Below are 27073 nucleotides of genomic sequence, written 5' to 3' on the forward strand. Positions count from 1 at the left end.
GTTAAACACCAACTAAATCACTGTTACGTTATAGTCACTAACTTATAGTCATTAGTCATCAAATTTAATCGAAAAGTATTTGTAGCGTCTTAGAATTACTCAAAAATGTCAATTCAGTTGAAGCCAAAATTTGTCAAATTTTGTCGTTGCATTCCTCTTAAACGAACGTATATATTATTTAAACAAATAACGATTTGTCTATTCTATTGGACACTATCTGAAGTATTATAAAACACTTAACACCACGCAAGTTAACCACTCGCGAAGAGCTTTAAGCTTATGTGTTATAAAATTTGACAGCAGCATCGAGTGCTGCAAATATTTATAAGTAAGTAAATTCTAACACATTTTACACGACAATATATTATAATATTTTAAAATGTACTGTATGTACAGACGTTTAAGCTATTGAAGCATGAAAGTTCATTGGTAATCATCATAACATTATTAATCTGCACATTATTAGTATATTGCACTCTTGTTTGCTACAGTTTTTTGCTTGTTAGTTAGTGTGACAGAAAAACTTAAAACCAATAATGACACAACTTGTTGTGCAGATTATGCCTATGGAGTATTGTTAATATTGATAATAATTGTCAAAAATAAACACTTAAATAATAAAGTTTAAGCGTTCAAGTAATGGTATCGTATAACATGTTACTAAATAAATATATATTATAAGGTAGGACATGGAGAGATGAAGAGCCCTGATGACGGAGGAGACAGAGGGAGACAGGTGGAGACAGATGGAGGAGACAGAGGAGGAGTTGAAGGACTCCACCTCGGGCCTGTGGGGAAACTACCTCGGTCAGTCTAACACTTCTGTTTTTTGCATGAAACCTTCCAATTTTATCTTTACCAAATGATCTGTTTTTGAAAAACTTACCTTTTATGATTGCTATTCGTAACTTTTGGCACATTTGAGCATTTGACAGATTTCTATTCTCAATTATCTGCCTAATATAACTTACGGGCCCGAACATTATACTTTCTTAACTCTTACATTTTATCTACTATTTGTATCTTAATTTGGTTCCAATCGTATGACTCTTTTTCTTACCCAATTTTTCACCCTGATCTAGTCTAGTCATAGTAGTCTCAGGTATGTTTCATGTGATATTTATAATGTATGTGACCTGCAAGGTATCCAGTGCATGTGCGCATCGTGCATGTTCTTATTTAACGCTACTCGTACACCATTATATTTCATCCCTCAATTTGATTTGTTGAAAAACTTTCGTAGTACTTAGTGCTATCTGTTGGAAACCTGAAGTGCCGTTACTTGACTATAGGAATGTTTTCTGCGAAGACAGGTAGAAATATGGACCTGGTCTACCAGACAAATCTTTTGTAAGAAATATGTGGTATTTTCAAGTTTCACTCCAGCTAGGCTGTATGCTACTATGCTAGAATCCCCTCGTTCAGACCTGATGGTTTGTTTTTGACACTAATTGTCTGCAGGTAGTTGTTGATACCTTTGACCTTAAATTGTTGTAACTCAAGAGATTGTTTGCATATGTCTAATTATTCTTTTATGGTAACTTTGATTGTAACTTGCACGGTACCGCACGGTAAGATTATGGTAATTTCTGCATGTCAGTATGTTTAACTTAAAATGTCGCCGTTCTAAGTTTATTCTGCCTTTTTTTAGACCCGGAGCAAAATTATAATTTGTATCGTGTCCCCCTTTTGTTATGCGCAGCCTCTTGTTTTAGCTCCTCAAACCGTAGAGGCGTACAGTTGAACCCCACCTCTGAGCCTCTGGCTCTCCTCTGTTACTGTTAGTGATTAACTACAATCTGTATTCTGTCACTTCAAAACAAGTTCATAAGTGAGCCCAGTTACTCTCAGACATGTTACCACAAACCAGTTACCAGACCAATTAGTGTTACCACTTTTAGTGTTACAACTTTTAGTGTTACCACTTAGTGTAACCAGCTGCACAGCCGTAGTAACTCCACCAGTCACCTTCCAAACTGCCCCGACCCTTCCAAACATCCTCTCTAGTGATCCCTAATTGGCCATACTTTTCCTAATTGTTTGATACTCTTTTGTGATAGATTCCCGAGGGTTCCTGCGGATGTAAAATTCGGGCTTTTAAGCTAAGCACTTTCTTAAAGTTCTTAATAATCAAACTGTCTGAGTGTTAACTTGATTTAGGGATTCCGAGCTCTTTTACATGGATGTAATCAAATGTAGAGTGTATACACTGTTGTGTGTAGCGGGTACTCCCCGGGTTATGACTTCACGGGGTGTACCACATGTCATCTGTTGCAAATACCTTGCTGCCCTTCAAATGCATATTGACTGACTGATCCGTCACCTCCCTTTGGTGTACGAGGTCTCATTTTGTTAGAGTGGCCGCTCAATCTCCCTCACAGTGGGGGTGGTGGCATTGCCTGTTGCCAAGTGTTCCATGAATTTCAGCTATTTACACAAATATTCCGCGATCTTACTGTGCTGAATGCGCGGCAAATATTTGTGTGGACATGGATCGTGGATTGTGGACCTTGGGTATAATACTCTGTCAGGATTCATGTCATCGGGAATCACATTTGGGTACGCTGATTTTCTATTTTCGTCGGTTGGTTGGTGTAACAGATCAGTCCTAAAATAAGAGCCACAGCTTCATTTTCTATTTTTAAAAGTCTCGCCCTTTCATCGTAATGGCCGCTTAAAAGTCCATCACAATTCTTGGATCAATTACATTGCAAAGAAGACCTGGAAATTTTACTTCAAATTAAATTCACACTTAATTTGCGATGCTCTATCACTCTATGGCCTGTTCAATGCTTCAATGGTATATAATCACATATTATAATCGACCTGCAGTAACCCTTCTGTAACATCCCATGCATGGCTCGAATATTCGTACGGCGAAAGAATCTTTGAACTGTCCCTGCGTGGCTGGGTGCCTAGTTGTTAACTTTGAACCTCCATATGCGGCTATACTAATGGGAAATAGCTTGAACAATCACGGCTCCTTATCTGAACTGTAATTGGTTATGCATACCAACTCGGACTGTGCACTGCTGAAATCCCTGCATAGCACTTCAAGGAATTCCAAGATTGGTTGGTACGGGATTTTGCTAACTCCCTTTCGTGACGGAAACGTCCTCTAAAACTATGCCAATCAATCAACACAAAGTCGGTAATGGCTTAATGGGAATCAACGTCAGTTTTTTCCCTCCCAAATTTGCCATATTGTCCATAAAATGTAATTTTGTCTGAGACTGGTCATTGATCGTCCCTTCTCGACTGATATAACTCGTTCAGGAGCGATTGGACTTGGTAACTGCTGTTATTAAGTAAGTTCACGGTTGGATCTAAATTTTGGGAGAGTTACTGTCATGTATCATTATCGAGCTCGCACACAAATATTCCCATGTATATGTGATATATTCATCATGCCAGAGGAATCGAGCGTACCGGCTATGACTTGTGTTAATTGTGGTCTGAGACTGTCAAAAGTTAAACTTCTGCTCGTTCTAAATGTATGGTGGAGGTAAGGTATTTCTAGTTAATGCAATGAAATGTGACCTATATCTGGACCTATATATTAATTTAAATGCATGGTTGTGACACAGTTTGCAAGTCACAGCTTTTAAAATAAAAGGCGAGGCGAATTGTAAAACACGTTGTAACATTTCGGAGATGTTCAAAGGATTTGGTCGTAAACGTGACGCGCGAGCGAATTAAGCTGTACAGCATGTCATTTTGACCATCTACTGCAACACTATTTGCGCGGCGTAGATAGATAATTTATTTTGCTCCATTTTGGAATTTTCCCACGAGGTAACACGATCATGGTCATGCTTCGTATATTTTGTGACTTCACGATTGGATACCATTTGATCAAACATGGAACAAGATTCTTGGTTCAAGAAGTTGGCTGGGAGCTAGATGACGCTTAACGTTGGCCGAAAGAGGGCATGGTTAGCCAAATTGTTCACGAGAACCAAGAAGTTCTCACCGTTCACGTACAGTGTATTATATTAATGGTTTGACACTGTTTGTGTATTGTCATTATCAGAAATGACCAAAACATATGGCACCCCAATGGAGTATCAGCTGATGCACTATTGAAATCTTGGAAACTGAAACTTCCGTATTTGGACGCTGGCCAACAATTTTAATGGAACGATCACGCTGTACCAGTGAATGAGCTATCACGATCTTGAGAACTTCCGGATCATGCATAAAATATGAGGAAGTGGACACTGTCCAACTGATTTCATCAAATTTAACATTAGATTCCAGTGTACAGTTTTGGGTTCAAGAAACAGTTCGGAAATCATCTATTTCAGTGCTCCCAAGTGAACCAGATGGCCTTAAATTATGTTCAGGAACGAGACATGAATATAAGGTTTCTGGCATTGGATTATTTTATTTACCACCAAATTCACAGTCCTGAATGTTGACGTTCATTATTGTTACCTACAGTTACCATTGAACTCGTAGCTAAGGAATGCGATCAAAACTCACTACGAAAATGAGATTAAGTACTCACACATGCCCTGCAGTTGAACTATGTAGAATTTAATAACTGGATCGGCCACTGAAACGTAACCTCATTTCCTACGATCCATAAAAATATCTTAAAAACTGGTCAGGAAGTACGTGGTTCTGAAAATGGTACGAGATGGTTCGTTCTCATGACATTTAATAAGCTCGGAAGGATGTTTAGTTAACACTGTCCAGTTGCACAAGGAACTGAAACTGCTACTGTCATTATGAATATTGAATATGTTGACATATTTTGTACATTCGGTGGCATAATGCGAGCCTTTAGAAACCATCCACCATCCATTTTTGTGTGTATGAATTTCCACGAGGGACTTTTTTGGTGAACAAAGGATGTACAATTTTATATGACTCAGTGACCCATCAAGCATTTCTGTTGGCGGAGTGTTTGCACATTGCACAAATAGGTTTCCACATGTTATTGGGTCACTTTGCGTGCTTGTAAATTGTACCCCTTATATTTGTTTTCTTTGATGATTGCATGTCTGAAGCAATGTGTTATTGCTTTACTTGACATCTTTCTCTTGAAAGTTGTCGACTATCCTCCTCTCATGAGGCGAGTTTTGGTTTGCAGCTGAGCGACTTCAATTCTCTCCATCCTCAGACATTTGTAACCTTTGAAGTTTCAAGTTGGTTCTGTTTTAGTCACCTACTTAAAATTCCAGTCATAATACTACGCGAAAATAGAAATACCTGGGACGCTTTCAAAATACCATCCTTTTTAGGCAGCACCAAAAGAGCAGGAGTAGAGGTGAAAATTGGCAATTATTCGGAAATCTTTGAAAGTATGATTCAGTGAATAGCACCCGGTATGTGACCATTGTTTGAATCTGTTTAAAAAATGTATGCAAGAGAATATCTAATCGGATCATTATTGAGCGATCACAACGGTTTAATGTTTCTCTACTTCATGAATTGTTATTCTCTTCACCCTGAAGTTTAACTTGCTGTTTGTTGGTTTACCTTTGAGAGGGTCCGGATCAATAATATTCACATACGTACTTATCTGTTAAACTTTGTCTGATTTTGATAGAGCGCCTCCTCTAGACATGAGACCCCGACCTTCGTCCTAGAGTCCCGACTTTAGTCACTCCCATATTATAGTGATATAGTGTAACACCCGGTACATAACAACCATACCTTACTACAACAACAGATGTGCAGGAACAAGTTTTATCAGTGAGGCGTATATTGTACAGTTGTTATGTAAGATAACTCATCTCCTGGACCTCAATGAGGGGGAGACCACTTTTCTCCTGAAAAATTAACTAAAACGGTCACCCCCGGCCCCTTGGTACACGAGCTGATGCGTTCCAGTTGTACATAAGAGTATAAAATGTAATGTGTGTTTGTAGGTTGCTTAAAATTACATAATATTCTCAAGTTTATTTAGTTGGAACTCAGTGCTTCTTTGCTCGTGTTGCAGGTGGTCAGAGTGGACACGTGGCTTAGTCACGTGAGACTTGTTGTAATACCATGGTCATGGTACCTCCTAGGAATTGTTATAAAACCCTTTTTGCAGACTTTTAGAGAACTCTACTTTTAATAGAAATCCTGCTGCATGTTATTGGATTTTAGCATGCTTCAATGAAACCTATAAGGCACTAAAATGGGTCGGCTCAAACTTGAAATTTGATCGTAACAACTTTCCAATCAGGAAAATCATTCCAGGCTCTTTGAAGTTGGGCTCCTGAATTAAGAGGTCCGGCATCAGGACCATTTTATGTTGTAACAGTCATAATATGAGATTATGAGAAACTCTCTTTCTCTCTCCCTCCGTACATTCACTCCTCGACGGTCATAAGTTTATTTATCAGAATTCAGTATACGTGCTGACACGAACTTCTGCTTTTATAATTCAATTAGTCTGATCAAAGTTTAAACACTGAGCTATGATGGAAGTTGTTCACGTAAAAGCCAGTCTCTGGGCAGTGAGCGGACTTACCAACAACTCATCGGTAGTAACCATGTTCCCACTAACCACCTACTACCGAGTTTCAACAGAGTAGATGTGTCTCCAAGGGAAAAAGAGTCTGTGTCTCCAAGGGCAACAGAGTCTGTGTCTCCAAGGGCAACAGAGTCTGTGTCTCCAAGGGCTCGTAGCCCTGTCGTATCCGTCTGATTGCATTACGGTGATCAGTATATAGCTTTGTCAGCGTACTTTTAAAATGTTTCAGTTTCAGTGTACTATCTTAATCGTAGTAATGCAGCTGTAGCGATAATTAGACATGACAGGGCTCGCTGGATATTCACTGGATATATTTTATAATTATGTCGGATAATTACTGATATCTGAGTTTTCCTCAGAATCCAACGCATCATGTCGCCAAATACACATGTCACCATGATAGCCTTTTAAAAGCCAAAACAAAACGTGCTTCCAGGCCAATTCAAGAACTGTGAGAATGTGTGAAGCTAACTGTAGTGTACCTGCAGTCTGCACAGTGCACCTGTGTCATCATGTAGCAGAGTAGTAGGTACTTCCAAACTTTATTCCTCGTTTAGTTGTAACTCTGGTATAGTTTGTGGGTGTAGCAAGTCGGAGAAGTTTCTCAGCCTCAACTCTGACATCTGTGTGCGTGATCTCACTCATTATTTTATCGGGTTTTTGTCATCTGGTGGCGGAGAGTGGTGCATGGTTACCCCCTCTATGCGCAGAATTCGATCAGAATACATTCACCCGGCATTTATTAACCTTAGTAACGGGTCAAATTCATACCCCGGGGAGTTATGTTGGATGACTGATATTATTTTTATCTTGTTCCGAGTCAGTGGTGTTGTTTATGAGTTAATGAGGCTCCTTTGTTTTTATGCTCTGATCGGGAATTAAAAGATTTAGGACGTCGTGTGGAAACGAGAAGTCACGTACTTTTCACCTTTTCGTTATCGTCCTTTTCTCTTTAATCTTCGTTTGCTCCCAACCAAAAAATGTGTAATTTTTAATCTTTTTAGTTTCGTTTATTCGACAAGCTTTTACATATTTTGTAACTCATGCGAGAAAAAACTTTGGTTATTACACACAAACCTTGTTGCGTTGTAAAGAATTGCATCTACGAATATTTCTAACCTTGGATAGATTAACTTTGTAGCTTACAATGGGAATTAATCTCAAGAAATAAGCTTAATTAATGAACTTTTTCAGGGCCAGGAGATGTCTCAGCAAACGAAGAGTCCGACTCTGACTCAACCTTATGTGAGTCCTCCTTTTATCTACTGTTTTTATATAATTAATTATATAATTATATAATTAACCTCTACATGCCACGCCTTGCTTTGTAACAGGTTTCTGTTTCCCCTATTTATAGTGTTTAATTAATTAATACCCGTTGGGGGCCGGCAGTAGGTAAAGAAAGAACCACTCTTCATGAGGCACACCTTACAAACCATATTAAACAGGGAGATTACATAACACTACTACTACTACACTGATATACCATGTATTCTAGTCTCTGAAATAGTAATGTAGCCTCCTAGAAACTTCTGTGACTATCACACCACTGCCGCTGTGATCAGCTGCTCAGCTCTTACAGTTACAGTTTTGTTCGAGATTGGAATAAAACTACGTGGTATTATGACGTATATTTTGATATTTGATCCGATTAATATTCGACCATTAAGTAGTTAACATCTTTTGAGGAGTACCGGGTGGTCGCGTATGATGACGTCACAGTACCATGTGACCAGGCTCAGTCGGTTCTCACTAAGTGAACCAGTATGTGACCAGTATATGACCAGGTCCAGACAGCTAAGTAGTAAATATTCAGCTACGTAACAGGGATAACAATAGTCACCCTATCTGTCCATCTTGCTGCATATAATTACTCCGCAGATTGATTTTGCCTATCTGCCTCTATATCCCTGCTAATCCTGGCACAAAGAAGATATGCATGGTTTTTAACAATGATTCATTTTACTATGACACATGCTTGTCGTCATAAAGCCGCCTTGTCGTCATAAAGAGACCATCGCACTACGTGAGAGGACCAACAATAATAAAGTTCTGTTTAAAGAGATCTAAAAATAGATGTTAACGCCCCACGATTAATATGCTATAAAGGACGGTTCTTTAGGAGGTGGAGGAATGTTTTCAGTATTTTGACATGTTCAACTTTACTTAGCCACTTGGTTCATGGTTGATGTACTTAGGAACAAGACTTCCGGCAATAAAATAAGTTTATCGTGGTAGCCTGAGTTAGGCCGAGAGCTTGTGGTCCTCCTCCAGAAGTAGGTAGGACTTATCTGAAGGAAACTTTGTGAGCTCGACAATTCAGGGTTATATTGTAATCGTGTGCTATCGTGGAACATAACTAATCGGCTACATGGGGGTTCGGTATTCGTACTACTTCAACCCAAAATATTTAAAACATCTGTTGTCAGCTGTGACTTGTGTGACTAGTGACATAACACTGTTTACCACTATAAGCGCGCGTCTGGGTACCACAACTGTAAATTAGAATTTAATGTATCCACGGCGTAAAGTCCGGGGTTGGGCTGCTGGTTTGAGAACTTTCAAATCTCATGGTTCGGAAAAATGCCGGACATACCACTGACCGTTACAAATTCCTCTAGACGTAAGCAGACGAGAGAGGATGGGAAACAAGAAGTCCCGACAGGATCTGCTAGGTTACGACCTCAGCAGCGATACAGATGATGATGATGGCGAGGAGGAGACAGATACGGAGGAGAAACATGACAAGATGAAGAGCGAGATTGAGTCCCCGATGATTACGTCATCACCAGACATCATGACGTCATCACAGCAGTACGCTGACAACCTGAGAATGTTCAACACTACCCGGAACAAGGATACAGAGGCTGAGGAGGATGTCGGGGACTTGTCTAGGTAGGATACAATTAATGTCAGGGTATCGTTCTATAAAAACGGATATAATTCTCCCAAATTTTGGTATCGATGTTAACTGTTAATTCCCTTTTAATTGTGTGTGGGGTGGAAGATGTGATATATCAGATACTTTCCTTAATCCTTTTGTTCATTATTATTTAACATGGAGCTCGTGAATAATATAATATGTTGAATATTTTAAACGACCGTTTAAATTTTTTGTCGTATCTTCTGACAATAATTTGTTAGGTTTGGCTCTTAACCACGGTGTTCCCTCAATCGTTACCTTTATTAACTCGAGTCACGTTGTCCTTCGATCGTACCTGAACTCTCCAATACTGTTTCCAGACTTCAAACTGTTATTTTTGTTCCAAACCACGATCCCCCGTGTACCTTGAAGTGAACTTTAGTGAGCATTTTAAGAATTATCCGACTCGTGACGTCACATTACCGGGTAATTCAGAATTTAGTTGATGTACAAGGCACATGTTGAATTACACATCGTATACTCCCACACCGAGGGAACCTACCTCTCTCACCTGATCGTGTGTCCCTCCAATTGTGAGGGGTCTGGTAGCTCAGACATACTAATTACACGGCGCCGGGAGCGTAAGATAGATCGGGCACTTCAGACGATCGGCTTTAGGAGTGGGGACTGGGGGTATTGTTGTTGTTAGTGTGATGCTGCTTTGTTTTGGAGTACAGCTGGTTGTGATGTCTGGTTTTAGTATTGGAGTTTGGGACGTTATTTCGTGTTTATTTCTTACTCTCTCTAAAAGTGTTGTGCTCTTCTTCCAATTCTGTTTAGTATGGTGCATGTTGAAGGTACTTTATTTTTCATTACAATATCGATCTGCTATGTTTATCGGTCTATATTTAATGTTTTTGAAGAAATGGAGGAGGATGTAATGTGCGAGTAGCCAAACATTTTTCGGGACGAATTATCACTTTATCCACTTAATTGAACCATTGTCATTTTCTAATTTCTAATTTCTTATATTAACAGTAATCAGTAATGAGGACATTGCCCAAAGTGACTTAACTTTAATTTAAAGTTAACTCACTATGGGAAATGTTTAAAGTAACATCCAACGAATTAAATACAACGCTCACTGTAGATTTTAAAGGCTGACCAAATTAAATCTTACAACTCTTATTAAATTATGCACTTACAAAATTGTCGGCAATTGTTAATAACACGGATCGTCTTAGTTGTTGATTTAAGGGTTACGGGTTAAAAGATCTTCTGATTTAATTTAAAATCGGAATAATGATCCTACTAACTTATAACATAAGCTAATTTTGATTTTAAATGACCCTGATCGTTTTGTGGAGGACGTGTTTTTATAGGGCCTGCTCGGGTTTCGAGGAAATGGTTGCTTGTAATGAGATTATCCTGATATAGAGCTGTGTGCGAACATTGTTTGGTTTTGATGTGCAACAAATAAATACTAAGGGTCAAAGGAGACCTTCGAGAAATGAGTTACTCATTGAATGAGTAATACTCCAACATTTGAAGAGGCCGAACACTATTCAGGTCCGAACATTTATTATCGATCGGCCATGTGCATTGTGCATGACCAATTTGTCCCCGCTGTTTATCCGTCCCGGTTTTTATGAAACATTTTGCTCATTTTTTATCGAGTTTGCCTGTTCTAAATCGGTTAACATCCCATTACAATCGGAATAGCCAACTAGCCCACTATCATTAGTCGCATCAGATCAAGTTACCAGTTCTTCGCTACAATCTGGTAGCCACAGTTCGGCCAGCCAGACTGCGACACTATAACATGATCGGATCTCGGTCTATCCGTACCGTTATCTAGACTTGTCGAGGTCTTGTTATTTTGTTTCCGCTTGATCCTTGTTCGCCACATCGCATGTTTTCTGTCACATGCGTCCTGTTATGTTTTACGGTTTCTGTGATAAGTAGTATTGCTGTAAACGAGATCTCACTTATTTGTCAAACATTGCCGGGGTCTACTATACTGAGCTCGGTACCAAAGCAATCCGTTTAATTGCAAGCTGCGATGTTTTCTTAACCCTGGTAACCCGTGATATCTCCCCTGAGCGATTTGATTTGATTTGAGTGTAGTGTAAATACTTGTTATAGTTCGAACCTCAAAATATAAAGCTCTCACTCCTCACAATATGTTTCCAATCAGTGCATTGTTGAGGGCCCCCGTACATGTATACAGTTTCATTGTATCATGAGCTCTTTACAGCGCGTTCTTTGCTTGTTTTGGATATAAATGCTCGGATGGCAGAGTAGTGCACCTCATCTGGTCATCATCACTACACGTCCCTGCGTATGGTGTACCGACCTCATACTCTGCGCAATATGGGGCTCAGGGGCCGACCTTCACTTGGTCCTTCGTTGCGAGCTTTCATTCCATCTTTTTCCGCGAAATCATGCGATTGAGATCAGTTGTTAAATTAAGTGCGATCTTGTGCGAATTGTTATATTCACAATTCTCTATGCATGATCGAGGTAAGCGATAACATAAATCAAAGGCAATTTTTAAATCTAGATATTATGATGAACGCAAGCTTGTTATTGATTAAAGATTAAAAATTGATTATACAGTCACATGTATCAAGTTCACAGTGACTCCATGTACATGAAGGCCCCAGTTTGACTGCTGTAGTACTCTATCCTCATCGCTACTCAGCTCGTGCGGACAATGGATCAGCTTCACCTGGTCCTCCTCTTCTTTCCTTCATGTATTATGTATCAATATGTCTTTGTGTTTAGTATTCCAGGTGCAGATGCTCATTGGAACCAACTTTTTAGATTTAAGATGTTATAGCCCGTAGCTCTGGGTCGTTAAGGAACCATTCACATTAGTCTTGGTGCCATGTTTTACTTGTGGCGACAGTGCGGTTTGCCATAATATTCCATAATAATTTCTTTAATGCGGTATTCTTCAAGTTCAGCCATATAATTATCAGGGAATTTTAAATTTACATGTTCGAGAAGTTCACGTTTTACATGCGTGAGGTTTTTGCGATTATATATTTTTCAGAATAATTTTATCGCCATCAATAATCTTAGGTATTAGGTAATACTAATTCTGAAACCTCAAATTACGACTCCGTTCGATCGAATTATACTTATAGCTTTATAGATTATAAGATTTAATACTTTGCTCTATTTACGTCGCGCACCTTTCTCCGAAATTTTCTGAAACTGTTCTGACCTTTCAATCGTTCAAATCTCATTTAACCGCTGCGTGGCTTTTCTATAAGTATCTGTTTACTACTTAGAGTTAGCGGTTCCTCAAACTCGTTCACTTATTGCATTAGTATTTAGTCGTCCGTTGCTGCTCGTTATACTGTTTTATCAGGCCATGCGATACAGCCACTCTAGAATAAGCAATAGTATATAACGAAAGGAATTAGCTGCCTTGTATTCTGAGCTGTATGTAAAATAACAAATTAGATAACGACCAAGACTCTGTTATATTAATTGGTTCTGTCATCACGGGAGAAGGAGATAGAACCAACAGATCACATGAGCTGATCCTGTCATGAAGTCTAATTCGGAACTATAAATCGCTGATTCGTACGATTTAGCTGGTAGATTTCAACTGCTCATATTCTCTATCTCTCCCTCTTGGTATGGTGCTTGTTCGTATCTTTAAATCTGAAACGTAACGTCGCTTCTTACCCCGAGATTTGCCAGCTTGATAACCACCAAGCTCCGACAGAAGTAAATCAGGGTAACTTCACTACCCTAACTAATCTACCTGATAACTATATGATTGACTAACGCGCCACCTCCACACACAGTCTGATAAATTCTTAAAACGTGACGATAACACTTATACTTTTACTTCTGTTTACTGTCTTGCTTGTAAAACAGATATAATAATTATACCTTTGATGTTTAGAGGTTTAGATTAATGGTGCTTAGAAAAGTGACGTTTGTTGAAAATATATGAGCTTCTTCTTGATGTTAGAGTTGAGATTGAGGTGTTTGTGAGGGGTTTGAAATTTAGAGGTTAGCTTCAAGTTTGAAGAAAGTGACTGTCGGAAAATAAGCTGTCGGAATTACCGTTTAGATCAAAAAGTATTCAGAAAAGTGAGAGGTTCTTTGAAACGATCTCCCATTTCTAAAGAACAAACGTTCCGCATTGTGGACACGTACGTCCGGGAATACACCGAGTTCTTTCTCCTTTCCCGGTCCTTTATGCTTCGTATTTCCGATATGATTCATTTATTGTCGTTGTGATATATCATGATTATTTCCACGGAATATATTGTGTTGATATTAATTTGCCTGGCAGGAATGTTCCCCCTGGTAAGTGACACATATATCGCCTCGTCGGTAGGATTGATCGTTGCCTCGTTGACCGAGTAATTTAATCTACAGTACCGTGTTCTGTCATGTTAACTTTCTCTGATCACGAATCTGCTTTCATTATTATATTCCCGGACCAATCCCCTTCCTCGTCAACCATCACGTGACCAACGAAGCCACGAAGGGTTCTGTTATTTAACGCAAAGTGATTCTGAGTCTGAGACTAGTCAGGTTTATGAAGATGTGCCCGCAATTTCATGCCACATTACATCATGTGCATGAGTCTGTGTGAGCCACCTTGACCACGGTTGAGGTTCACAAGTTACTCCCTTGTTATAGCTGGACAATATCTGTGCAGAGCTGCATGAGTTCGTTTAGACTTTAGTTACCTGCTAAATTGTTCATTGGAAGCGAAAAATCTCAGCCAGTATGACGTTTGGAGTGATATTACGAGGGAATCTGGATTTGAGCTGAACGCTTTATTTGGGAATTTAGTGCTGAATGCAACCAGTATAAATTGTTGATTCACTTTTCACTTGATTCTAACATTAACGAATCACTGACGTAGGCACTTGTCTGTGGGATCCAGTCCCCACTTATTACTCGGAGGGTTATATTAATATTGCCTGGCAGTGGCATATGTTCTGTGGGCTGGTCTGACAACGTCTGCTCCAGATCCCACACTGGTCCTGGTCCGCTCCTTCATCAGCATTCAGCACCTGATACCGTATAATTCAGATCCCATACCTCCGGTCTCATCACTACCTAATGATTTGAAACTTGAAATGTTCCATCATATCATGTATGAAAGCTTTGTCTGCATTCTTCTAGCTCGCTCCAACGCCAGACAGTTTATCCCTGAAATCTGCTCTACCGATCGCGACTACATAATATAGTTCTCGTCATTAATCGGATTAATCTTACAACCCCTCCGCACGCAGAATCGCAGATGTTTTAACCAGTTAAAATGTGAAATTATACCGACTGTCTACCTGGCTTAAATCTTTTAATTCTTTCCTGTCATGTAACCGACGTAGTCCATCTTTTTTAAACCTCCATTCCTTACCGGTGGTATCATCGTGCATGTTTACCCGGGTAGCAGACCATTTACCTTTCATCGTATAGCGGCTGTTGCTGTGTTGTGTCTCCGGGAGAAGTGCTTACTACCTGCCGTTTCCCGGATCTCCGTTAGCCTTTCTCTCGAGCAGTATATTCATCCTAATCTCACACTGACCTCACTGAAACCTCAACTTAACTTCATTTAAATCTCACCGTCGCCTCCATCTACTCTCCATTTTCCCTCCCCTTCCTGGTGCCTATCCCTGTTTATCCATGTCTCTAGAGTCTCCTATATTTCTATAGTTGTATCTTTGTTATGTTGTGTATGTCTGCGGAGTAGTAGTAGTGCAAAGGTATCTTACACGTTTTTATCAATTTTTTGATAATTTATAAATGATTTCAATTCTGTATTTTATGTAGGGCACCAATGTCATCATGATTTAACCGCCGTTTTTTGGTTAACCGAAATAGATATTACTAATGTTTCTCACTCCAGCTGCAGCCTGACGATGGTAGTGTTGAGTTTCATTAATGTTTTCCTAACCTTCACAAATCATACTGTTGCCTCATTGTAGATACTTCCTCTTTCTCTTTCTCTTTCTCTTTCTCTTTCTCTTTCTCTTTCTCTTTCTCTTTCTCTTTCTCTTTCTCTTTCTCTTTCTCTTTCTCTTTCTCTTTCTATTTCTCTTTCTATTTCTCTTTCTCTCCCTGCGGCTCACTTGTTGAGTTTGCTTTAAATATAATCTCATCACTCAGATGAGCTCCAAAACATCCTGCACGCCTCTCCCATCACTAATCAACCTCCTGTTAATTATCAGAACAGCTGCCCTTACAGATGAATCCTGACAAAACTTAAACCTTGTCAGAAACTAGTATACCATCTGACAGTTAGACATGAATTGCGTTATATCGAATATATATTACATATTGTCCAGCTGGCGACACGTCGGTCCTAAAACGATCTCTGCCGATCACACAGATCCTTGTTTTTGATAAATCTTAAATCACAAGTATGCCGACAGACGTTCGTCAGCTGTATATACTTGCCACGTTGTGTTTAAAACCCTGGTTTCATGTCAAGTGATCCCAGACGTTTGTTTTCCGATAATTATTATAATCCCAAGCTTTTTAGAGAGCTTTGTTCAAGTCTACCGACTTTATTTTTATCGACATCCCGATAGTAGAGCCGTAAATATTTACTTTCCTGTTGCATCGGTAAATATTTCCATGAAATGACTCTCTGCTTCCTCGTAACTATCACGAGTAATTCGCTGATGTATCTTTTCATTTCAGTTATGTTTATTCTTGTCTAAATAGCTCCTATAGCTCCTCTAGCCTCGATTAAGATTAAGATTTATATTAAGATTCGTCACGTCCTCTTCCGGCTATGTATATGAGACTCATACCAGTCTAAAATTATTCAGTAATCCAATAGTTGCACTAAAATGTTGAGCCAACCGAAATGGGACAGTAACACAAACCGTTAAGAACAAGGCGAGACAAAATTTTTGAAACAATTCAATGCTGTTTATGCGAGCTCATTAATACCGAGCCAGTATCTTATGAAAATATACGATCAACTTAGAGCGATTTAACAACTGCAATCACAGCAGTATTTAATAAATTACAAGTTGCATCTTGAAATAATATTTTGATCGCAATCTTCCTAAATAAATGGGGATAATTAAGAAAATTGGGATTTCATGATACATCACATAAATTGATGATCTTGTTTTTTGCCGGAACTATAGAACCTCCGAAATCATCGACTCCAATCCTTTAATCCGTTTGATGGCACAGACGTTGCTGACAGATTCCAATTCCATGATCTCTCGAACATTATTAATCGTTTGATGGATAACATGAGTGATATTACCTAAAACAACCCGCCGGTATTTACTTAGGTCTTAGATTAATTAAAGTTCGCGGAATAACAGGAATATAGTTTAGTCGGTTAGATCAGCGATATATTAACTAGAAATAATGAAACGGGAGCTTGAGTGGTGGTCATTCCCATTTCAAATTTGTCCAGGGTTATTTTCCATCTCTCTCTCAAATATTTGCAATGGCGCAGATTTTGTCGTATTTGTTGTCGTTATAGGCGACTGAACTTTGGCTGCCATCAAAGAGCACATTTTGTGAACTTTTTTTGATATGATAGGCTACAGCTTCAACAATCATTGTGCCTGGTTTTTTCATAGTGAATGATTAACATTTGTACTATTCATTTGACTACAGTGCTGGATTTGACTTAGAATAAATCTGGATGATCGAAGTGGCTTTTTAATGGTGAAGGTGATGTCATAGTCGAAAATGAAACCCTAGCAGCCTAGCTACGAGAAAATGCAAATTTTATTACCGCCTTATTACCGATAAGGTTCAGTAGAATTCTTGCCGAACTGTCCCGCAATTTCGGACGTTTCCTAGTTAGACAGGTTTGCTATTCTTGCCAATTTCGACTTTGATGTTAGACATTTCAAAACTATGAAAAACTTTGGAAAATGTGGTTGTTTTTAGTTGTAGGTTTACAACCTACCAGGACGCGCGCCGAGTTGGAACAGATATTTTACGAGTATCACCCTTTAAGTTTTTAGCGATGATTTATCTCGCCACACTCCCACGCTCCTTAACCAAAGTCTTTTGTACCAGACATTTATGTGCTCATATTAATGAATCTGCTCATAACTCTTTAGAGAGTTTATTTTTCATCGTTCCTAATTACAAAGTTACAAGTAAGTCAAGACTCTGATCTATTTGAGTTCCTTTAGGTTTGAAAATTTAATAAACTATTTATATATCCCTATGATATAACTCACAAATATCAGATAATTTTATGTTGTTGCCAGCTGCATTCTTCTCCTTCGTGAATTGTCGCCGTTTTCTGCGATTAATCTGAAGTCTTGATCTGAATTCTGAAGGACTTCTCGCCGGCTCCTCACCAAGTGAATCATCTGGTAGCTGCACTGAAATTTTAACGTGACTCGCTTGGATAAAGTACTTCTTTAGACGTTTGGTCCTCGTGACAAGTGCCATATTCGTGAATTGACTGTCAGGCTGTCAGGCTGGGGTGGTATCGCCTCAAGTTAATCTTCCGCTAATGTATTGGAATTGACATTTGATAGTTATAATAGTTATTAGAGGAGCGATTTTATGATTAAAAGACTCTGCCCATTTCTTTTGAGTGAGTGGAACTAGAACCTCCAAATTGCAGTCAGCTCCATGCTTTCACCCCGTTTGATGGCCCACAAATCACATCAAGTCTCAACCAGGACCTCATTAATCACACATTATGAGTAACGCGAGTAAAAATTAAGCTGTATTACAGCATTGTATTCTGTGCAAGATCAAAAGTTATTCTTATAAAGATGTAACTAAATTGGCTTTTGGTTTCACACAAAGCCAGAAAGTAGTTTAGTTAGTATGGGGATGGGACCGGGGTCACTTTATAGTTTATCTTTCGCCGATCATTCCAGACATTGTTCATTTAGCCATGTTAGAACTTGCAAAGAGTGCGTGAAATTGTAGTATTCTCAAGATCTTCAACATGAAACTGCAGTGCTGAAATTGGCGAGAGTTTTCTAGTCATTTTCGTGAAAAAAAATAGCGGGAATGGTAGAACATGGCCCTTAGTTTCGCAATTTTTACTCTTTATTATATCCGAGAAATCACAAAAAATGTAATGTGATAATGACAATTATTCCCATTCCAACAAGTTTAATATGTTTTTTGAATTTATGCAGTTGCAGCGGTTAAATGTTATGTCTTCCTAAACGTCGAAATTACTCTTCTTAATTTGCACGGCAAGGCTATAGAAAGTGATTAAAAAGGGGAACAGTTTAGTTTAACGCTTTGTCGGTTATGATTTATAAACGATTGTTTGTTTTGAGAGAGAGGGAGGGGTTGGGGAGGCGTCATTACCACTCGCCATAGAGAGGGGGGGGTTGGTGAGGCGTCATTACCACTCGCCATATATTCTAAACTAATTCATATTGTCGCCATGCCAAAAATGTCGAGATATGTAGAGCTAATTCATTGTAAGTTTTGATGGGGAACATCTCTCGAAAATTCTTTCAAAAGCGGGCAATATGAAACATGGCCAGTAACGCTAACTGGTATGATAATGAACGAGTAAATAAAATAGTACAACCGACGTTTCGGCACTTGCTGTCCTGTTACCAGTAAGCGGTAAACTTAGTAAGTTTACTACACCCTTGTAACTTTAAGGTCCGATACAGTGCTACAGGTCAAATATAGTGTCAAATATAGTGCCGGAACGTTAGTTGTACTATTTTTAATTTTAATAACTCCTTCTCAGTTCTCACCATGCTATAATATGTCCTGTTAGTGTTTCATTTTGTCCGCTATTTAAGAAGAATTTTTGAGAGCCGTGATGCTCCATATATCAACCTCTCGCCCGCTTTCCTGACTGAAGAGATAATTCAGTGAATTTTTCGCTACACATTTTCAAATGTCGATTATAGTGATAATGGTGATGAACCCCCCTCCCCCTAGATTTATGCAGACCTACAAGAAAACTCCATAAAATGGATATTGAATAACAAGATCCTTCTAATCATATCAGTTTATAATATGGCCGTTATTGAATCCCTTAATAATGAAGCCATTATTGAACATTAAATTTGTAACCTCCCCCTCGTGGTGCAGTTCATGAGTTTTCAGCTTGCTCTACAGTAGGCCTCTAGACACCGTGCAGTGAAACACACCGACCTCTGGATCGGATTATTCAAAAACTGGAGCAGCATAATTATTTTATTGTGGGGTTTTATGCTAGGAGCTGCAGTGACCATTATATGGTTCCACACAGTATTTAATCTTTGGTAGACTTATTCCCTGCGAAGGGATTTGATTTCGGTAGATTGTCGTCAGTAATCCATAAATTTCACAGTTTGTAATGTACAACAACTATTGTAGAAGCGCAGATATAAATACCTTTGCTAGAACCCCCAATTCATCTTGCTAATTAAACGTTTATCCAATTTTGTAGTCCGAGAGCAAATCATATGGCAGGGAGAACAAACCCGTTATAATAAGAATTTATGAAGCCTTGCATAGCGACTTTTGGGATATTTAGATAATAAGGTTTTCACCAGAACAAGTAAAACCTTATTCTCTTATTATATGAACATGTAAACACCAGTCGCAGTGGACCGAGTCGTGTCGAAGCAATGCTACGAAACGTCGACAATGCTGCGAATCGTCGACAGCTTTCCCATAATCAGATGAGAACAAGCCCATTCCGCTTGTTCTCACTTCCTCACTTCAACATATTTCACAGATTTGTGAGTTTTAAAGGTTTACACAGCTATAATCCCCCTGCTCGCTACTCAGAATACCATCAGAGCTAATTTGCCTGGTGAGGTCGCTACAGTCACTGAACCACTCTTAAACCCGCCTCATCAGTGTCACGATTTTAATATACCTAGCATACCTGTTATAGTTATACGCGGTCCATATGATAATCAGACTAAAGTTTTCTATATTCGTTGGTTTTCTCAGCTTTATTGGACCGCAACAAGGCTAAAGGATGTAACCTGTACCTCCCTCCCTCCATTCCTCCCTCCCACCTGACAACCACACTACATTCCTGGGGATAGGTCTTACAAGGAGTTACTCCGCAGCCGTTCAGTCTAATTTTTATAGGGGTTGTTTTTCACTGCATGCCTACTTAAAGGTTGCGACAATCTGAGTCACGCTACGTGACTTTATTAGACTTTAGATCATGGGATGCTGTTATGGTAAAGTTTTTGTTAAACCTTTGTTAAACCTTCCTAGGGTAACTTTTCGAGGTACCAATTTAATAATCGGTCATTTATTTTATTTGAGCCGAGATTTAATTTTGCCGAGGCGGATGATAGTTAATCGTTGGGTTTATCACTTTCACATCATCAAAGAGCTTTCCTGAGACGAACTGGTTTTGTTGAGTAGTTTGATGCTCCGACTATGCTGTTTTCAAAGGTTGAAAATCCGTTGTCATGCTTTTTACGCATGCCAATGGTTATTATTTGCTTTTAAAAATACGTTTCCGAAGAATATTTTCGAGAATTACAAAGCCGACTAAGAAGTTTTGGTGCGATCTTATCAAGTTTTCGCCCAGTTCATTCTACATTTCACTCCCTTACTTAAGAAAATAGCAATTATTAGAAAACAAAACTTTTCTAAAGAATATTTCGAGAATAACAAAATAGCATTTTATTTCGATTTTGCTTTAATAAACCTAAATCCTGATCATACCAAGTTATCACTATAGAAAAAAGTTATTTTTAGGCTTTACTTAGGAAGATGATGCCCAATCTGTTCAACATATTGACCGGATCTTCAGAGAGAGAGAGAGAGAGCTTCAGAGAGAGAGAGAGAGAGCTGTTACAATTCGAAATATGAGCATTCAAATGACCTGATTTTAATCTAATTTATGTTAGGTAGCCCGCAACACCCTCGGTACTCATTCACATTATAATACACGTTACTACATCACGCACATAACAGTCAACTGTTCTTGAAGCCGCTCCTCCTGTTCCTCCTGTTCCTCCTGCTCCTCTTGCTGCTGGTCCCTGGTTTTAGTTGATTAGTGAAGTGGAGGACGACTCTTTATATGACAGTTATCCTCATAAATCAATTACCTGGTCTTTTGTGCCAATTCTAGTCTCTCTTTACTGCTTTGTCGGTTGATAAGTACCGTTCACTGATCGAGCGAGCATCTGGTTATGTTATTGACCCTCCGCGGGTCATAACTATTATTATACCCTGCCCACCCGCACTCAATTGTAAAGCGTTACAATTTGTCCTACTGTTGCTCTTTTTCCGCTATTCTTCATTCTCATAACTATAGTTAATGGGCTATGAATCATACTCCATAGGTTTCCAATCAGCAGTGTGACTTTTAGTAGGTCCGTTCATTTCTCTCAGACACACGATTAATCTTGCAATTTGATATGGTACCTATTGTTCTTTTTTATAACGAAGCTCTAGAGAAAATTGATTAGCGATAATTCCATACTTCGAGATTCTAGAATTTAGACCCTTTCCGAGCCCAAACTGAAGTTCCCTGGAATCGAATTACGGATTAGCCTACCGTTTAAACGAATTGAAAAAAAAATCCTATTGACGATTATACTTGATCTCTTTAAGTTAATCACATGTTACTTCTATACCGCTGATTCCCTGTGCTGTTCATCGTTTTAATCAAGGACTCTGTTCGTCTATTCAACCCATTGAATCCGGAGGTAATATGATATGTGCCCCGATTTGTGTCTAAACTCACAGAACGAGTTTAGACATTTGATTTTGACGTGTTTTGATGTTTCTGTTTCTCGTCTATAACTGATGGAATTGTGCTGGATCAAGTGAACATTCCTTAGTCAATGGTTCATCTTCAGGAATGTATTTGTTGTGGTTGGTCGGATTTTGATTTCAGAAACTCGGTTAGCAGGAACTCAGATGGCACTGATTTTAGATTGGAATGAATAACTTGGTTTCATGGTTTCACTATTATCAGTTTAACTAAGTTAGTTGTGGTATGCAGTTTGTCGTGGATTTCGGTTGAGATTATTGTCTGGGATTTTGGCGACACAAATTCATAATTTGGATAATGAGCTCGATTCATGTTATCATCACGCATCTCGAGTATTTAAATTTAAACGGTTTAATTTTTAGTTTTTCCTATGTTTATTATTTTGGCTAGCTAGTATATTGGTAGATTGTGTTACTTAAACTCTGAATTAGTTTGTTTTCCTCAGAATTATTGAAAGAGTTTTAATCGTTCAGCAGCCCGCTAAAGAATGGTTTTGCAACCTAAGTGCTATGAAAATAAGACTGTTAAGAACCGAAGTTATACACACTATACGCCTAAAAACCTCTATGCCTATAAATAGCTTCAGTTAACATGTCCCCCAATTAAATCAGTAAATAAGAGTCTGACGCAACATTTAATAGACGTGTTATGTGAGTATGTACAGGTGTTAAGATTTAATCCAGCTTAATCCTAAAACAGTTAGTCCACTATAATATCATGGCAGCTGTTTTCCTGATTTTAACTACCGTTGCTTTGTCTATCGTATATGTTTAGCGGTACTCTTCAGGAGTATACTCCTCCTCAGACTTCATTCACACCTCACTCCTCTGCTGCAATGCTGGTTCGCACTCCATTATAGTGTCTGCTTTTTGACATGGTTTACCTTGTTTCCTGGTTGAATCAACAGTTATTTTTGCTCATTTCAGCTCAAATGGAATCAGGATACGCACGAAAGTCTAGGTGTGGGAGATATAAAACGTAGTCTATAGTTTAAGTAGGAGGCTAGATTGAGTTGCCATCGTTTTGTCAATATCCATGGAAAATTAAGGCTACCTCAGAGACTATTGTTAGTTCTCCTAACTGAAATGTACGTTTGGAGGGTGCCCAAAAAATGTTTCGTGATTGTTCTTTCGTGATCTTTCCAACATATAATTTAACACTCGTCCTTAGTCTAAGGTCATCTTTGCGTAATCATTCTTTGGTTCGTGTTTTTTCTTCGAGTGCATAATATTTAGTTATCCTCCGTAATGTCTTTTGCTGAGACTGTGACGTACAAGTTGATTCTTTATTTCGGCAAAAAACGGAACTTTCCAGAAAACTTGACTCCTTGATTAGCTTCGTAAATCTTTCACGCGTGGCGTTTTACTTCAAGTCCTATTAACTACAATGTGATTCCGTCCTTTTGTGTAATGTGGTGAAATGAATCTAGATCCCTTGATAGTTATGGTCTTATATAACTTACAAGCCACCAGCTTTGACTTTTTCACGAATTTTTATCAGATATCTACTGTAATTTTTCTGCAGAAGAGATAGATCGTTATTTTTTTTACCACTATCAAGTCTGGTTAGAAAAAATTAGGGATCTCAGTTTAGACAATTTAAAGGATTAATTTGCTAAGGATGGAACAAAGTGGAAGGGATAATTTTATGCTTGTTTTCCTATTCAATGCACTGAATGGATTCTTCATTCTGACGATGCCGTTATGGCTATTCATATATTTTGTTAAAAGTTTGTTCGTTTAGTTCGTTAAGTACTCCTGTTAATTAATGAATAAATTCTCCGTTCATGTGCCTTTAAACATTTCCGGCTGGTTAAACTTCAAAGGGCCTTATAAGCTAACTGCAGTTTCGGACGAAGTATCGGGTCTTATTCTGCCATATTTGCCATATTATAGCGCTTATCCTGTTTATATAATTATAGTATTTAATTAATTTTTGCTTCATTTCATCACGGCCGGCTTGATTTTTCCGTCAGTGTGCTTTTTTCCGGTCACTAGTTTGCCTTTTTTTTTGCATGATTGATTCGTGTGTTCACCGTATCAAGATAAAGCTGACAATGACGCACAGCAAGACACCCTTGACAAGCTCTAACATTTGTGTGGGAAACTGTATTGCACTCTCGGAACCATTTCGCCGGGAACTTTTGTTTTCTTCGAATCGTTACAGTGGCCCATTACTGTCTAGAACAGCGGGCCCCCTGAATTGGCAGCTGTAACTTTCCGGCAATTATTTGTTCGGCTCTGCAATCTCGGTACCCGGGGTGTTGTGAGATACTTTTTATAGTGCTGCGCTGCATTGATCGGGCTCAGATTTAAATCCACCATTTTACGGTTGTAGTGTGCTCCATTTGTTTGCAGAATCTTAGATTCTAATCCAGAGTTCACTCAATGACGTGACTTCTTAATCTTGATAGTATTATTAAACCGACAGGGCAGTTAACCAAACTGTCTTGATTGCAATCAAAGATTTGACATCAAAGAACCACCTGACTCCGTTTGAAATTTAAAGCTATTAATGGGGGTTGTTGATGTTTAAATGATTTTGTCCTTTGATAGGTAGGGAAGTGCTGTTTCCCTGCTTTTCTCGCTGTGAGACTAACCGCGGATGATGTAATATCCCAAACTTGACAATGCCGAATCAGCGTAACCTTGCACAATCAAGATACTGGTTAGCATGTTTCGTCGGAATAGAATTAAATATTTACTGGAAGCAAATTGATGAAAGGCAATCTCGTTCAAACTTTGTTAGGGGTAACACGATAACGTAACTTTTTCGGGTCAACGTGCCTGAAAGTTTAGATATAATTCCGTTAAGACTCCACCCGGACTCATGTCCCTCATTGTCGCGGGTTAGTTTCTCAACAAGAGAGGAGCTCTACAGTCCACATGGCATTCCCCAAAGCAGCTCCGTGCGTGGATGTGTGGGCATTCTTTAGTTGGGTTTGCCAAATAGTAAAGATATTTAGACATTAATCGCTCAAAGTTTTGAAGCTTTCTCATTTCATCCTTTCTAATCAGCTCCGTCACCAAAGCTTAATTTCTTCTTTGTTTGCGCATACACTTACAGTCTGAGTCTACTTTTTTGTTTGTAACACCGAACCCGTACTCAAGTTTCTTTTTTTACTGTAGACTATAAATTTGTTCTCGTTAAGTTGATATATCTTTTTGGTACTTTGTTATCCTAACGTGTTGTATTATATAGTTATAACTAAGTTACGTTGTGATTTGTTACATATTTAATTATTCTTGTACAGCCGTTATGTCGCCGTTAACGAGTACTAAATTACAGTTAAGACTAAAGAGCGTGCAGTATGCGATTTGGAATATTGAGAGTAGTTTATTCCTTATCGTAGTTTTCTGTATTTAGTTGTTTCATATTTTCAGCTGATTTGCAACTTTGAAATTGTTTTATAAGTTTATATGCTTCCGTTAAACCACTAACTATGTTTCAGCCTGTAAATATAGGACTTGATTAAAGTTTTTGGATTAACGTCTTAAATACTGGTCTTAATCATGGCCTAAAAAAATAAAGATATTCTATCTCGATTGCTGGCATCATGAAATTAGATTAAGAATTGCGATTTATTTTGTAAATCTGTCACTTTGAAACCGTTCTTAGATTCTAATCCGTTATTTACCTCAGTTTAAGACAAGAAGTCAAGCTCAGCAGATCAAGGTCTCTGCGTCAGGCTGAAGAAAAACGAGCTGTCAACTGCGTCTCACCCTCAACAGCGACAAGCAACCTCATATCTGAAATTCTTGAACTTTCCAAAAACTTCCGGCCTCTAAAACGAACGGTCTCTGCCATGAGCTTGCGTATCGTGAGCATGGATGACAGGGACGTGAAGGATGGCAGTCTGAGGAGGTACGCGGCCAGTGTAAGTGATAACGCTAGTGTCCCCGACCTTGACTGTGACAGAGCCAGACGGATTCACGAGGTTAACGGTCGTAGCACCGATTCCATTAGTTCTGCAGGTAGTTCCGCCACAGAATACGATTCTTATAAGGCAGTGGTGCGACAGAGTGATGAAGATGATGGAGTGTTTGACAGCAGGTTAGACGGGGTTGGTTTCCCTGATCGTAGGACTTCCTCAGGTTCAGATACCCCTCGGAATGTTTCCGTGTCGTCAACATTCCGTCCTGATCAGAATGATTCAGACATTAGAAGAATTTCAGGAGGTCCCCCACAGATAGTCCTCTCCCACTCCTCAGATTCCTGCCCCTCAGATGACTCATGTCCGTCTGATGACTCATGTCCCTCAGACTCAGATTCGTGTCCCTCAGATGACGAAGAAGACGACACCTTCGTAGAAGAGCCCAGGAGGCTCACTGTAGTTGCTCCTCGAAGAGGGAGAATGTCAGTGGTCACTCCCCCTAGCATCAGCAAACTTGAAATAAATGGAACTATCATGCTGAGAAAATCTAAGTCTTGCGGCGACCTGACAGAAATCTCTGAGGATTTCATTGAGCATGTTAAGAAAATGCGTGCTGACAGCCAGGGAGGCCTTCCAGAGGGTCTAGAGAGATTAGAGGAGCTAAGCAAGCATATCAAGGAGGAACTGGACGATGCTCCGGGCAAGTTAAAACGGAGTAGTTCCCAAACAATTACCGAGCGGGAGATCAAGACCGTTGAAGAAACCAAGGCAAGCATCTGGGATGTGCCTTCAATGGCCAGGAAATCTAAGATAGGCCTGGCTATTATGTTTATCAGTGGTAGACTTGGGTCCATAGTTCAGAACAACCTGCATCATGTTACTCAGATGGCATCCGAAGACAACACCTTGATCGAAGAGCCTGTTGTCATGCCTATTATCAAAACAGCGACCGCTCCCGCGCTGCTCGGCGCCCCTCCTCCCAAGAAAACTGTAGGTCGATCTTTCTCCTTTTCAATGAAAAACAAGGCTCAGTTGCTGGCAAACAAGAAGTTGTCGAGGCCCATGATCATGAAAACCAGCCCAAAAGAAGGTATGTGACTTTGTTCGTGATGGATTCATTGTTTTTATTTGTGTGTGGTCATTTTACTGTGGTGTGTACTG

At 39.2% G+C, this 27073-nt stretch overlaps 1 protein-coding gene across 4 annotated transcripts in view; it reads left to right on the forward strand.

Moving 5' to 3' along the window:
- The first annotated feature begins 658 nt into the window (after positions 1 to 658).
- The window catches only part of LOC134815579 (uncharacterized), an 86844-nt gene continuing 60429 nt past the window's right edge, over positions 659 to 27073 (forward strand). For 2 of the 4 annotated variants that reach the window (XM_063824118.1, XM_063824119.1), the window contains exons 1-5: positions 674 to 807; positions 1083 to 1102; positions 7667 to 7717; positions 9094 to 9367; positions 25681 to 27002. In XM_063824118.1, the coding sequence (XP_063680188.1) occupies positions 698 to 807; positions 1083 to 1102; positions 7667 to 7717; positions 9094 to 9367; positions 25681 to 27002 (1777 nt within the window). In that variant the 5' untranslated portion in view covers positions 674 to 697. Of the gene's footprint in view, positions 808 to 1082; positions 1103 to 7666; positions 7718 to 9093; positions 9368 to 25680; positions 27003 to 27073 lie in introns of all 4 variants that reach the window. The other 2 variants (XM_063824120.1, XM_063824122.1) reach the window with 1 other exon arrangement.

The sequence above is a fragment of the Bolinopsis microptera genome, chromosome 5 (genome assembly GCF_026151205.1).
Source record: "Bolinopsis microptera isolate Bmic1 chromosome 5, MBARI_Bmic_1.0, whole genome shotgun sequence".
In the NCBI taxonomy this organism is placed as follows: Eukaryota; Metazoa; Ctenophora; class Tentaculata; order Lobata; family Bolinopsidae; genus Bolinopsis; species Bolinopsis microptera.